The sequence below is a fragment of the Lissotriton vulgaris genome, chromosome 10 (assembly GCF_964263255.1).
Source record: "Lissotriton vulgaris chromosome 10, aLisVul1.2, whole genome shotgun sequence".
Classification (NCBI taxonomy): Eukaryota; Metazoa; Chordata; class Amphibia; order Caudata; family Salamandridae; genus Lissotriton; species Lissotriton vulgaris.
Window position 1 is genome coordinate 523,881,395 of NC_141698.1, and position 15,861 is coordinate 523,897,255.

The following is a 15,861-nucleotide window of genomic DNA, read 5'->3' on the forward strand; positions in this document are numbered from 1 at the left end:
GGGGCAACATAACAGGGTAGCAGGAATGTTTGCGATTAAAGCCCGAGGGGCGGGGTGGTGCTCGACGGGTGGGGCTTCTCTGGCAGAAAAAGCAGGACTGCCCGGACTAGCAAGTAGAAAACAAAATGGCGTAATGGGTGTCTCCAGGGGTCCGACACACTAAAAGTGCATCTCCGACTGGGGATCGGAGTGACTGACACCAATTGCCTTTGGTAGTCCGGTCGCGAAACCAGTGTTCTTTTGGGGGGGTAGCGTGAGGGGAGCAGCCCCTCCCCCAACATCTTCTATGCAAATCACAAAAACAAAATGGCGATTGGTTTGGTGAGGGCAGGGAACTGCGGGCGGATGTCTTTTGGGCAGATCGTTAATAGTGTTGCTTACTATTATGGCTACATAAAAACGGTTTTCGCAGTTTGTTACCTGTCATAGAGCTTGACGGTCTTGTAAATTGACAGGCCTGCATTCAACCTATTTACACGTCAATGTTCCTTCTCACGATTACCTGAATTCCTTGTTGTCCTATTCTTAAACATTGGCAAGGAAGTGTATGCGATTAAAATTGTAATCGCCATTTTGTACACTATTTTTTGGGGCGGGGGTTTAGATTGAGGCGAAGTGGCTTCTGCAGTGTTTATGGGTGTGGAAACAGCCAGTGATGGTGTTGGCAAACTGTAGAGGACAAAATGGCGAAATCAAACATGGCCGTGGTTCTAATATTCTGCTAAAATCCTTAATTGCATGTGCGTCTCTTTTGTGTATTACAGATCGTGTATGCCAGCAGCAGGGTCTATCCCTCTGGGTCCCCTTCCAGAACGCGGCCACGGCAGTTACTAATCTTTATAAAGGTAGGTACTCGTGTTTACGTCTGACTCGTTCTCTTCTGTGCTTAAGTCTTGTTTGACAGCCGTGTTTAGTCTTTTGCTGAGGTGGCCTGCTGCTGGCTCAGCAGAGTAGCATTGTTATTTACGGATGTGTACTCATATTTAGCTCTCAGCGGGGAGGTGATGGTCGTTCAGCTTTGGCTACATCTGAGCTGTCTTGAATATGTAGAAAGGTCATGCTTACTTAACGTATCCCATTAGATTAATTAAAGTGTTTTGAGTTTGCATAACTGTTGGTAATTTGAGTTTCGATGGTTTGTATTTACATATGGCTCGACCAATTTAATGCATTGTGCGCTTAACCTTGTTTAGACCTATGGCAATCTTACTCTTATTTTGCTTGGGTGAGCAGTAAATTACCTTAATTTTTTAACGTTAGATTATGGCTACTAACTATTTTGTAGCCGCTTAATTGTTTACTTGTGCTACAAAAGAACTGTTCCATGCCCAGGACAGTAATCCGTTATTGTGTATTGTCTGTCTAGTTAAGAATTAATAGTATAGACGCACACTTTATGCAAAATACATTAAAGCATAGTTTTTTTCCTCCAAACATATTTGATTTTTTCACAAGCATCACAATGTAAGCTTCATTGACATTACATAGTTTCAAATTTAATTTGGCATATCACATTAATACTTATTATCGCCACTTTTTAAGGGCTGGCGGTGACTCTACTTTTTTTTTAACGTTTTGACATGCCCCACCCGCCCCCCCCAAAAGTGTAGTACATAGAACACAAAGTATCGCTAATTATGAATGAGTGGCCGATCGATGTTCGTTACGTTAGGTCTGTGGCGGCTGGTTTCTACAGGATTTCTGCCCCAACACAGTCTATTAAATAGTTTTGTTAAATAGTTTTGTTTTTTTAAATATATATCTATATCGTTGTTCCTGCTTTAGGCCTATTTCCTACTATTAAGTTTTAGTTTTATCTTTAGGATTACATTTGGTTAGCCATTATGGTGTAAATGGTGTTTTGTAGTCTGTTAATAAAACGTTGCACTATATATTTGTGTAATCGTTATTGAATTTCTGGCTCATTATAGTTTTAATATCTCCATTAAATTTTTCTTCACATTCCCATTCTACAACTGTCAGTATGCAATATGGCTTGTTTTTACAAGTGTAAGGTTTGTTAGTTATGTCCAGCATAAATAGTGCCAGTGGGGTTTGTTGGCTTGTGCGATTCTCACGTCTTGTATGGTATATTAAAATTGTAAGCTGGTCACATATCTTCAACTTGTTACTTAAGTCTCTATAAACTGTAGACCAGGAATCGAACTCTCCTCCTTACTAAAACGTACAAGTACAGTTCACTGCATGGAACTTCGGAATTAACTGGTGAATTTTAAAAGAAAAATGCCTAATGGTGGTTAGTTATAAGATTATCTGATACATGAAATCTCCCCCAGATATTTACACATAGCTGTATCACTGTATGCTCAGGGAGCTTGGGGGTTAACAAATGATATACTTGAGTTTGACATACATAGGCCACAATTGCATTTATTGGTGTGTCCTTTTTATAAACTTACTTTTTTTTCTTAATTGGCAATGAGTGTACTTTCTATCGTAATTTTTTAGTCTTCAACTTGCATATTAAAACTACTCCCCATATTGACTACTTTTTAAGGATCACTACCAGTGAATGGTGGTTGTCTTCAAAGTAGGTCATCGCCTTTTATCTGTTTGTTTATTTTTAACTTGTGGGAAAGGAGTATGCGACTGTTATGCTTGTTTTATTTTGGACTGTGATATTGAGCAGCATGTTTTTGTCTGCTTTAGACTGCATACCCGTTCTGAATAATTAAGCAGTGTAACTGCAGGTCCTTTTATTTGGCCTCTTTTCTAATCTTGTTAGTACTGCTATCTGTTTCCATATTTTTGTTTGACAGTTCACGTTTTTTTTCATGCTTATTAACATGAATGTGATATAAGACTGAACTTACATAAAAAGACGGCATCAAAAAAAGACGGCATCAGACTGACAGCTGACTCCTTCCACAGTAGACTGATGTCTAACACTAGTGCCGAACCGCTGCAGTGTCTGACAATTGAACATTGCTGTACTCTAGCTGTGTGGTTATCTTACTTCCTAGTTCGCAACCTTGTGGTGTTGAGGCGTCCAGTTGGATGAAGCAGCGGGGCGAAGCCAAAACCCCTTGTTCATTGGGGCTAATTGACCACGCGTCTTCGTGACCACTCGTCTTCGGTAGCAGTAATTGTCCTCCTTGCATTCCCTGTTTTCCAGCCTCTGCCTTCTTTCAAGGCATGCATTTCCACCCCATGTTAACCTACCTCCACTGTTATTTTTCGCAATGGGGAGCTGCAGGGTAGCATGCTTTGGGGGTGGGGGCTCGCAAGGTTAGGGTTTATGTTGGAAGTGTACATGCAGAGTATTCACAGGCACAAGAGTAAGCTCTGTAACATCAGTGGAGAGGAGCAGAGGTGGGGTGGGGGGGGCTTATATTTTTGCCCATTAGTAATTTCTGGTGCTTGGAAACCAGACCAGTGGTGTCATGGGTGAACCACATAGTCTGAGGTAGGAGGCAGATGATCAGTGTCTTCTGGGCAGCATAGTGTGTATAGTGTTACAAGGAATGGGCCATGAGTGGAGTGGAGTGGTGTGGTGTGGCTCACTAGTTAGAGGCGGCAGACCCGTAAGCAGAGACCGGTCCGGGACCAGGGTTCAATTCCCAACGCGGCAGGGTCGTGGACCAGGGTCAAAGCTGACAAAATAATTCTCGCCTCGGTGCCTACTCTAACCAGGGAACACACTCGGCAACTCTGGGCATTAAGCTTTGCTCATCTCTAAAACGGCCCCCCACAGACGCCGGGGATGCCTGGTTTCACCTTGGAGATACCCAGAAAGGGACCATCTCACAGGGAAAACCAGGACGGGTTCCCCTACGGTCTTCAGCGCCAGGATACTCCATGGAGTCGCAGTGCGCTTTACAAGTACATCCACACCCACATGAAGCCATGCCTTGGGAGGATAATTACAAGATGTATGAATAGTTGAGCAAGAACAGATGCGAGTGACAAACTATCCCCTCCTCCTGAGTCATCACAGTTTGGGGGCTTATTAGTCTGATTTGGGTGTTACTTTAGTGACTTTTATTTGGCAGTCTATTGTCAATCTAGCTACCCATTGATCTATGGACGATTTGCTCATGAGTACCAAGTACCATTCCTGTCCCTCGGTTCCTTTCAATTTAACATATTGAATAGCAATCCAAAGGCATTTTGCTTCTGGTGCAGAGTTGAAAAGCTTTAGCTAGGGGTCTGCACGCTGCTGTGTTAAGGAATATAAAATACATACATAGTTTGTGAGTGAGGGCCCTATCTAGGTCGTTTTCAAGGAGTTGAATGGTGGCCACCAGAAAATTGAGTGCACTGATAAAAAGTAAAAGGGACTGGATCTCCCAGAGTCTTGTATTAATATTGTATTCTAAAATAGTAAAGAAGAAATGGGTCTAAAGTCTGAACACTTAAGATTAACAAACTGTTCAATCGTGAAATGAATAATGGTGAGGTGGTAGATAAAATGGTCTCTTTAAGAGTTCAAAGCAGCAAGGCTCATAGTAGTCCAGTGGAGGCGTATGAAGATGGAATTGGTATCCAAAGAACTTAGAGAAGGTAAAGAACCCATAGAAGCTTTGGATGAGGATAAACCCTTTTGATAACATTTGAGACCACTTGTTTTAGACCAGGTCGATAAATGTGAAGGTACCCAGGGTAGACATGCAAGTAGAAGTGCAGGCACATGTACACTGTGAAAGAAATAGCACCCCGTTGTGGGCTATAAATGACCCATCTGAGCAAGCTGTAAAGAATATAGGGCCAGGGATAAGGTCTCGGGATGCAAAAGGTTTACAACGATGCAGGGATTATATAGAAGTACAATGAATACAATGGGGTAAAACACCGTCTTAACAGGTTTTAAATGAGGATAGAACTGGCCAATATGAAATGCCATTGTGCTGTTATCAGAGAACATCCAACAATGGGAAAGATCCTCAAGCCCCATAAAAGTGAAAGGAGCAACCTCGATACTGAGGAAGAGACCTTGTAGCCCAAGAAGATTTTCTTTGCCCCCTTTAAGCAATTTCTCCTCCTGACAAGATGAAGAGGCCTTTGAGCTGGTAACTAAAACTAGAAGTGAGGTAAATCGGGTGACTGAACGGTGGGAAGGTGACTTGACACAAGACAAAGACCCACTAATGAGCGAAATGCCAATTAACATTAAATAGCTGCAGTCTATGAATAACTCTGGAATCTATAGCCCTATAATGATATTGACCATTGCAGAGTTAGAAACTTGCGAACACTTACCACACCGTATAAAATTTGAAGCAGGGGATCACTTGTTAAATAATAAAACACTTGTCAAATAATGAAGCACTTGTCAAATAATGAAGGGTTTGATACCCTTGCTCAGCAATCAAGTGTCCGAAGTGCATGTACATGTACGTTTGCTAATCTCTAATCTAGTGCAGCAACAACAGCCTAAAACCCAAGTACAAGATTTCTGCAAGATAAGTTTGAAAACCGCCTCCACTTGAACTAGCAGGAGATGCACCCACATACCCTCACAATTGTGATTATTCTAATGATACCAAGTGGGAGGACTAGGGGAGAGATGTGAGCCGCACACAGAATTCACTAATAAGGATATACTGAATACTTTTGCAGAGGGTTCCAGTGATGCTCTGAACTATGAAGTAAAGGTTGGGGGCAACAACAGAAGAGCCAGGAGAATGTCTTTTCAATCTTCAAAAGAACAGTGGTAGGAAGAGGTAAAAAAATAACTAACAAATGTACAAAAAAAAATCGAAAAACAATATACTGGCAGGAGAATTATTAGGTTTGCGTTTTAGCCAAGAAAGGAGAATAGTCATTCCCCAGGGGAAGCTACACCGAAGGAAATAAAGCTGGCCTCTTATGAGCCAATGATATTGGGTTGCCAGGAGGAAAATAAATCGCATGGCACTTGACACAAATCCGGGGACTTTTACCAACATTTGAAGAAATGTTAGAGGGTACACCAGCTGATGCATTGGCTAGATTATTGAGAAATGACAATCCTAGCACTTGGATTTCAACTAATTCTCTACCTAAATTTATAACTTGGAATACAGCAGAATAGTGGTTCCCAGTTAACAAGCTGCCTTGAGAATGTTCCATCAGAATATTTACGAAAAAAGAACCGTGAAAAGCCGGACATGGATGATAAAATATTGTTGTTGGTTGACATTTCTGCCACTGGAGGTCACAAATTGTTTTTAAATCCATCAAGAATTGACAATTTTTTTTTCCTTTCTCCCAAATTTATCAAAGAGAACATCCAAAGATAGATCTCTGGTCACATCGCTTATACACAATTATAAAGTGCAGATTGCAGTGATAGGCTTCCTGTCTAGAATCGTAGCTGAAATGGTCCTAGATCGTATTGATTTGAGACGCTCTGGATACGATGTCTTCGAAACTAATAAGAATATTGCTTTTAAACTGAAAGGCCCCACTATATGCCCGGAGCATCATAGTCCCTTTTATTAGCTTTATTATATACTACGCCGGACTGTATGTAAACGTAGGTTCCGACCACCCCGGTCTAGGCAGCGCAGCAACCCAGTTTATTGGGATTAGTCATACCAGTATTACATGGAACACCTCTCAATCGACATGGAATATAAAGATTGTCATATAAGATCCTCCAGAATGATAACATAATGGCTACTATGGAAATACGCCGACCATTGTAGTGAATTAACAAAGATTGTCCTTCTATAACATCAGAAGTTTCAGAGCCTAGCTCCGTACGAACATGAGACTCCTCTGACCATCTCAAGATGGCCACTACCAAATTGCATTCTCTCTGCAGAACATCATCTACAGAGAACAGAGCCTCTCCAAGATGGCTGTCACATAAGCCTCAACCACCTTGGTCTCACCTGTACCCACAATGCTTTTTGACGCTGAGTACATCTGGGTCTCTGCTGCAGGTGATCCTAGTTAACCAGGCTCTTTCCTTTCAGCCTTGCACTTCATCTGCAGGCAGGACGAGAGGTAAGGGATGGGCTGCTGACTGCGCATGGAACTGGGTGTGATCTTGATCTCGGAGGAGAAAGTGACACATGAGTATGCAATCGTTGAAACTATGCATTGACCGCCTTCGATATTTTTCTTTTACAGAAACTGCAGTAATCTGGCAGTCCCCTGTGATGACCTAGGGCACATTATGGCCTATGAGTAGGTGTAAGAAATAACAATGCTTCATGGGACTCAGTAAAGACAAAGCATTTTTATCTTTATTAACACTGTTGCGAGTTCCTGTTTTTGTTTATTTTATTTTTTGTAACACTTGCTGTTACTGAGATTTCACGAGTGATTTAGGCACTGCTAGCATTCACCAATAGAAGAGGTAGTATAAAGCTCTAACACAACAGGGCACTGCATGATACAATGATATTCAGAGACCATTCATGAATCTCGTTCTGTACACAAAGCATTGATTGTTTGGATATTTCAAGTCCATTCCCTATATCTATCTTTCCTCCAGGTTGATTTATGGATTCATACTTTTGTGAGCATGTTATAGATACCTAGGATCTACTGTATCACGTCCAGGGATGGAGTATGATAAGACTCTAGATACCCACCCTAATTCAAGGATAGGGAACATATTTTTTGGTCTTAAAGAAACTCTTAGGATCCAGTACTAGACCGACGTAGTGTGAAACTTATTGACCTGAATAGTGAAACCACAATAGTTCACTACAACACACTTGCAGAATAGTGGCGTATCATAACCTTGCGCACAGTACTGCTTCTTAGTTTTTGCCCTTACTGCAAGGTCTCTGAATAAAATTTGATCTCCTTTAGGTAATTTTAACATCACACCTTCCACCATATACTGCATGCACTGTCACGGCGGATACAAGAAAAGATCTCCGACAAAGAGCTCTCTCGCGGGGCCTGTGGGGCGTTACAGCATAAGCCCTACGAAGAGCAAAACGCCTGCTGAAGCATGACTCAGACCAGGGTGTGTAGGCAATACTTCCATATAAAGACCCCCCCCCCCCCCCCCCCCGAACCATATGTTCCAACCACACATTTTCTTGTAATGTTTTCTATACCCTCTCCACATAGGAACAAGTACCCACACTGATTAGATGTCAATTATAGTGAGGCGCATGGGTACTGGACCTTTATCTGGCTACTAGTCCCCCTCTTTTTGATTCATAAAGGCCAATGGCATCTTTATCAAGTAGAAAAGGCACTGCTTTTTGCTAGTGTTCAGACCAATGTGAAACCAGTTATTGGGGTAAGCAAGCAAATGGTAACACAAAACTGATTGGGGTAGGCATATATCTAGGGATTGCAATAAGTCACCCAAAAATGAGTGACTGGCATATTTGTGATGGCAATAAATTCAGAAACGGATTCCCCAGTGCCCATTTTGGAAAAGCAGATCTGATACACTGAGTGTCATGGAATTTTGCTGGACTAAGAAGGTACTGGTGGTTCTTTCAGAAATTGAAGAACATGGACATTACTTTGGTTATGTTACAGGAAACTGGGAGTTTAGGGTTGTGGTGATGTATTAATTTTTATTACTTATAATATAAAAGCTTTGAAAGGGCAATGTGATGTAGGACTTGATGGGTGTTTGTGTTAAACGGCCCAATTAAGAGACATACGGTTTAGGAGGATCTGTTCTGAATTTACAGATGTAAAAAAAAATATTTGAAGTGATGCCGAATCAGAAGGTCCCTTGTAAAATTATTGGAAATAGTATGTATATGGAAATAAAAATCCCTTTATCGAAATAACCAATAGGAAAAGCGAGTACAACAGCTGAGCTTCATCCTGGGTAAGCTAAATATATCTTGCCCCAATGCTTAATTTTGCTATGCAGAGTCTTAAACTAAAATCCATAATCACATTTTGCGTAATGAATTTCAAGAGGAAATGCGCGCATTCTTAAATATCCCACACCAGTTCTAAATAAAACAAGTGTCAGTGGGAGGTTTTTTGGGGATATCTTAAATTAGTTTAGTCTGATTTATTAATGAAAGATGCCGAGGAGATGAGTAGGTGTTGAACCTTTTATTTGTTGATGGTTTACCAGTCGCACTAATAGCCTTCGAAAATGTTTTTGACAAATTTTCCTAGTTGAGGATCTGGTCATAGGGTAATTAGCTGACTGTGATAGTCTGCCTCTCGACATTTGAACGGGCGTAGAATAATATGTTCTTTGAAAATGAGGAATAAGGTAAAACACTTGGAGAACCTTTTGATCCTACACAGTGGAACTCCGATTATAGATGATACATTACGAAAGCCTGATAATCGATAGTCACCAATTATCAGCAAAGCCCAAAACTGTTAAGGGAAAAAAATATAAACTGGTGTGAGTGTGAAATTGAAAGCAAAGATGGCTCTAAGAAAATTAGGGATGCATGTAAACTAGTTTCCAGCACCAGAAACATGCAGATTAAGGAGTATAGGAGAGATTACAGAAAGGAAATTGGAAAGATTGGGAAGAGGAGTCCTTATGGACCCAAATCCTTACAGCTCTCCGTAGTGTTATAACCAGTGTGGGAAACACTAGGTGAAGTGAAGGGGACTTTAAAAATACCAGAGGCCTGCTCATTTGATGAACAATGGGTCAAGTATATGGTGTGGTATTATGAGCCAAGGCAATAATGCAAATGTATTGCTGAAATATTTGAATAGCCACCTTAATGTCAGAAATATAAGTAGGGAGGAGAAGAATGTAATACCCTCAGTTAAAGGAGGTTATATCTATAATCCAGAACTTAGAGGGCTCATGCCCAGGGTCCAGATGGGTTATCAGCAGATATATTAAAAAGTAATCTTTCACGCCCCTGTTCACTTATATAGTTCATTCAAATATAATACCAGATTCATAGAAGGGTAGTATTAGCACAGACCCATGCCCTCACCACATCTTCAACAAAGCAGACTCCATCATAGCACCGCACCTCAGACGTCATCAACTGCTCCTTCAAATCCGCCACCTTCCCGGAAAGCTGGAAACACGCCGAACTCAGCGCCCTTCTGAAAAAACCCACAGCGGACCCCACCGAACTCAAAAATTACAGTCCCATCTCGCTCCTTCCATTCCCGGCCAAAGTCATCGAGAAAGCGGTCAACAACCAGCTCGCCGCCTTCCTCGAAGCCAACAAATCCCTCGACTCCTCACAATCCGGCTTCCGAGCAAAACACAGCACTGAGACCGCCCTCATCGCAGCAACAGACGACATTCGAACTCTACTGGACAATGGAGACAGTCGCCCTCATCCTCCTCGACCTCTCCGCAGCCTTCGACACAGTCTGTCACAGCACCCTTCTACAATGCCTCAAACATCGGAATCCAAGGAAAAGCACTGGAATGGATCACCTCGTTCCTTACCGGAAGAACCCAGAAAGTCCGCCTCCCACCATTCAAGTCGGAGGCCACTGAAGTCATCTGTGGCGTACCACAAGGATCTTCACTCAGCCCCACCCTTTTCAACGTATACATGAGCCCCCTCGCGGCCATCGCTCGCCAACACAACCTCAACATCATCTCCTACGCGGATGACACTCAACTGATCCTATCACTCACCAATGACCCTAGCACCGCCAAAACTAACCTACACGAAGGAATGAAAGAAGTAGCCGAATGGATGAAACACAGCCGTCTGAAACTGAACTCAGATAAAACAGAAGTCCTCATCTTAGGCACCTCCCCCTCCGCATGGGACGACTCTTGGTGGCCAGAAGCCCTTGGAAAAGCACCCATCCCGACAGACCACGCACGGAATCTGGGCGTCGTCCTTGATTCCTCACTTTCAATGAACAGACAAGTCAACGCCGTCTCCTCATCCTGCTTCAACATTCTTCGCATGCTCAAAACATTTCGTTGGATCCCCACCGAAACTAGGAAAACGGTCACCCACGCTCTGGTCACGAGCCGACTGGACTATGGAAACACCCTCTACGCCGGGACTACCGCTAAACTCCAGAAAAAACTCCAACAAATCCAAAACTCCTCAGCCAGGCTCATATTAGACATCCCGCGCAAAGAACATATCTCTGGTCACCTGAGACCTCCACTGGCTCCCCGTCAATGAGAGGATCACTTTCCGGCTCCTAACCCACGCACACAAAGCACTTTACGAAATCGGACCAGAATGCCTCAACACACGACTGTCCTTCTACACCCCCTCCCGCCAGCTTCGATCTTCCAACCAAGCCCTTGCCACTGTACCTCGCATCAACGGGACCACCATGGGAGGTAGATCCTTCTCCTACCTGGCGGCTAAAGCCTGGAACTCACTTCCCACTTACCTTCGCCTCACCCAGAACCAGCTAGCATTCAGAAAACAACTTAAAACGTGGTTATTTGACAAGTAATTCCCCACCACTCCTTTAAGCGCCTTGAGACCCTCTGGGTATGTAGCGCGCTATATAAATCCTCTGACTTGACTTGACTTGACTAGGGAATTTCTGAGTTTTAGAATTAAAACCCTACTTGATATACGTACGGTACTAAGAAATGTATACATTAACTAATTGAGATTTTAAAATTGCTTTACGGATCTAAAATTATGATGGCATCTAATATATTACACCTCCAATCCGTAGAAATGGTGGTCTGGAAAAAAATTGTTCGAATCTTCCAAAAGGGTCAATTAAGTGCTCTTAGACTGAAATTGGGCCTTGTTAATATCAAGCAGAGATACTAGCTGAGAATGTTTAAACTGAGGTGAAACTTTGGTCTTCAATGGGTTCACTTTGGTATCTGTTGAAATGGCAGTTGCAATTGAGGGGTGCTACCCATTGGACCATGAATCTACGTAATGTTTTTTAGGCTCAATCCGTCTTTAGCGTTTGCCAATAATAAATTGCAACTGGGTCTTCGTAAAAATAAGATAAAATATATCCATCATTCTCTGCAAGTAGCTATCAGAGTGTGGAGAGGGACCACAGGTTATGCATCTGCTACACACAGATTATAAAGGTAAATTACAACGGTATTTAAAAGAGAAAAGCACAGAAATCCCTGTTATGTTTTGGTGAAGCTGAGAATGGGTCTAGTCTTGTCACTTATAAAGAGGAATTTCAGATTTGTGAACCCCCCCCTATATGGGCAATCAAATGGAGAATCTGTCCACTTTAACCCTATGTCATATTTGAATCTTTTGTGGGTCACTTAAAAATTACCATAAGCGAATTTAGAACTGGTTTTTAGAGCTATTCAGAACACTCCAGACCTACTATTTTTAATACTGGAATGTAGCAATATAAAATTATGCTTCAGCGTGAGCAGCTTTTTAGTGATGGTAAATAGGCTGAGGAAAGAAGTTGCCGTTTTAGATTAATGGCTAGTGCCATTGCAAGCAGTGATACTTAAGTCTACATTCAGCTATATATGTGGCACTGTTGTGGTTTTAAAGAAAAATCACTGATTTGCACTGGTAGGGTGCTGCTTCCAATGATTTTGTTTTGGATGAAATTCAACGGTAGTTTGTCTATCTCTAATATACAGTAAGTTATTTTTGCCTTTGGAAGTTGCGGGTAAATTATGGATTTCAGTGATGGATATGTTCGCATTAATAAAACCATTATCATAATTAAATTATGTGAATGTATATGTAATTGTGCACCTACCAGGGGTCTAATCAAACAAGTGCAGATTGACTCTTGTACTTTCATCGGCTCCTCTTTGAACTCTCATACAGCCGAAATGGATTAAATATAGTTTACACTTCTATGTTCACAGTACTATATACTCCCCACCCACCTCAATATGGTTTATAATCCTAATTCACACACATTCAACTGTTAAACTTTTGCACAAATACAGCCTCCCGCATTTGTGACACAAATAACTAAACCCAAGAATTTAAAGGTGATTTTTCCCAACCAGGCTACAGATGTTGGCCCCGTTAATTTGTGCTACTGAAGTTGTAAATTGCCGACCTCTGCTCTTCGCAACCTATACTGAAGTAACTTACCAGGTTGAGCATCATTCTGTCCAAAACCCAAACAGAAGTCTGCTGCCAGTGCCCTAATTTCATAACTTTTCTATGGCACAGTCGTGCTTTGTTAATATCACTCTATTAAAAGTGGTCTTTCACTCCGCTGCTGGGCTTTATCTCATAAACTGACTGCCTAACTCCCATCCTAAATGGTTTTAATTTGTTGCTTTGTGGAAGAGGGACAAAATTTAAACCCGCATTGAGCGTTGTGAAAATATTTCTTTTTAGTGATGCCACCGAAAAGGGAAAAATGCTATGACTTAACTGTAGCCATTTTATGCTTGCAATACAAATGTAAAAAAATAAATGTTTCACTAGTGACATCTTTCACATTAAAAGCCTTCCAGTTGCGCCGCGGCTTTAAGGTCGAGCATTCAAGACCTCTTGTACATACTTTAGTATATTCTTATGTGTTTGACCCCCAACTGATCCTCTCCCTCACCAAAGACCCCCACACCGCCAAAACCAACCTCCGCGAAGGAATGAGGCTGTTGCCGAATGGATGAGGAACAGCCGACTTAAGCTGAAATATGACAAGATGGAGGTCCTCCTCCTCTGATCCACCCCTTCGGCCTGGGACGACTCCTGGTGGCTGACCGCACTGGGGAACAGCCCCAACACCCACTGACCTGCGCGCAACCTAGGGGTCATACCCGACTCCACCCTCTCCACGACTAAGGTCAACACAGTCTCTTCCTCCTGCTTCAAAAACCTCAGCATGCTCTGCAGGATCTACAAGTGGATCCCCACCGAAACGAGAAGAACGGTCACCCAGGCCCTCGTTGGCAGCAGATTGGACTACAGAAACACCCTCTATGCAGGAGCCTCGGCCAAACTCCTAAAACTGCTGCAACGCATCCAGAACACCTCTGCACGCCTGATCCTAGACATCCCTCACCGCAGTCACATCACGCCCCACGAGAGACCTGCACTGGCTCCTGTCAACAAGACGATAACCTTCAAGCTCCTCACCCATGCACACAAGGCACTCCAACACCAGACCAGCGTACCACCACAGACTACTCTGCAGCCCACCTGGCAGCTCCCCCGCATCTGAAGAGCGACCTCCGGCAGCAGATCATTCTCCCACCTCGCCGCCAAGATCTGGAACACCCTCCCACCTACGGCAGACCCAAGACCTGCTGACCTTCAGAAGACTCCTCAAGACCTGGCTTTTCGAGCAGTAGCTGCATTCCTCAGTGCCATGAGACCCTCACAGGTAAGTAGTGCGCTTTACAAATGGACTGATTGATTGTATGTACTTTTTGGGATCTGGAGATCAGCCCTAGGACTTGTCTGCTTCCGCTTGGGGATTTTTTTTCTATTTAAATGCCTCTATTTAACGGTCTTGATAGAAAACTACCAGTAGAGGTCAGTAACAGAATTGCTTTCTGCTGGGGGATTAAACATTTTTTTTTTTTCTGGCAACTGCCTCTATTTAACTTTCTTGATAGAAAACGACCAGCAGAGGTCAGTAAAATACCAGAATCACTTTATCATTCTCTAATAGCACCCGCAGACAATTTTTTTCAAATATTGTATTTTCATTGATATGACCACCGAAGGCTCCGATTTTATATTAAAAACCACTTTGGACTACACCATTTCATGCTGAAAGGCTATATTTCTATCCATGTGTTCTAATACCTGGCGTGTCACACAGTTTGGTGCTTACTTTCCCTCCATGTTTCTGAACAGTAGATGTTTCAGCACCTAGGCTAATGTGCTGCATAGATAAATACACACAAGGTCCCAAAGGCGAGACCGATTGCATTGCTAAGGCTAGATACTATTTATTTATTTGAAAGTTTTATATAGCGCGAACAAGATCTTTGCAGATATCAGAGCGCTTTACAAGGTAGGGTATGGAGTAATAGCATGTAATAGTTGAGGTAGTTAGGTACAAGGTGCATAGTTACATAAGTAGGTCAAAAAACCGGAGGTAGATAATAGGTGAGGTAGTACAGGGTGCATAATAGTCAAACAGTTGCGCCAATAATATAAAAGTACAAAAATAAGCATATACTTGTTTAAGCGTGCTACAAGTGTTTTTGGAGATAACATCAAGGTGGGCATAGTTGAGGTAGATGCGTGCAGGATGTAAAGTCACACAGGTGCATCAGTAGTACAAAAGTAGGGAAGGTTGAGGTGCATCAGTAGTACAAAAATAGGGATGGTTGAGGAGGTGTAGGTACAGTGTGCAAGGTCAGACAGGTGCATTAACAATACATCAAAATACAAAGAGGGAACATATACAATCAAATAAGTCATGATACAAGTTGTACCGGTAGACCAAGGGGTCAGGCAGGTATTACGGAGCGGATTCATGAGCGCTAAAGGATAATAGATCATGTGTATTTAGCCATGAGGATCGCTTTTACTTCTTTCTTAAACAGTTTGTTGGAGGAGATGAGCCTCGTTTCCGGAGGTGGTGAGTTCCAGATCCTGGGTGCCATTCCTGAGAAGGACCGTTTATAGGTTTTTTCCTTCCTGAATCTTCGAGGTTTCAGCAGAAGATTGTTTGTGCTTCTAGTAATTCTAGAGCCACCCGAGATTGTCAGCTTTTGAGTGAGGTAGGCGGGTGAGTTCATGTGTACAGCCTTGTGAGTCATGCAGGCGATTTTCAGATGTATTCTGGCTTCAAAAGGTAGCCAGTTCAGGGATACTATTTGTGAAGGGTACAATAAATGCCACTTTAGCAAGCACTTGATTTGAGTGCAGCTACAGTTTCATCTAAACACTTTCTAACACATTTTTTAAAGGAGTGAAGGCAAAATGAATATTTACGTTGATATAAAAGATAAATTAAAGCACACTATGAACCAGTTTTGCTACTTGAGAGAATTAATTTTTTAATTGATGTGAACAGTGTGCACATGCTTTCTACAGTCATTCCATGCGAAGGGAGCTAGTAGGTGAA

At 42.3% G+C, this 15,861-nt stretch overlaps 1 protein-coding gene across 1 annotated transcript in view; it reads left to right on the forward strand.

Annotated features, from left to right (window-relative positions):
- LOC147685479 (HUWE1-associated protein modifying stress responses) overlaps positions 1–15,861 on the forward strand; it is a 57,760-nt gene that overhangs the window by 775 nt on the left and 41,124 nt on the right. The window contains exon 2 of the mRNA XM_086941367.1: positions 765–845. Within this exon, the coding sequence (XP_086797493.1) occupies positions 765–845 (81 nt within the window). The remainder of the gene's footprint in view (positions 1–764; positions 846–15,861) is intronic.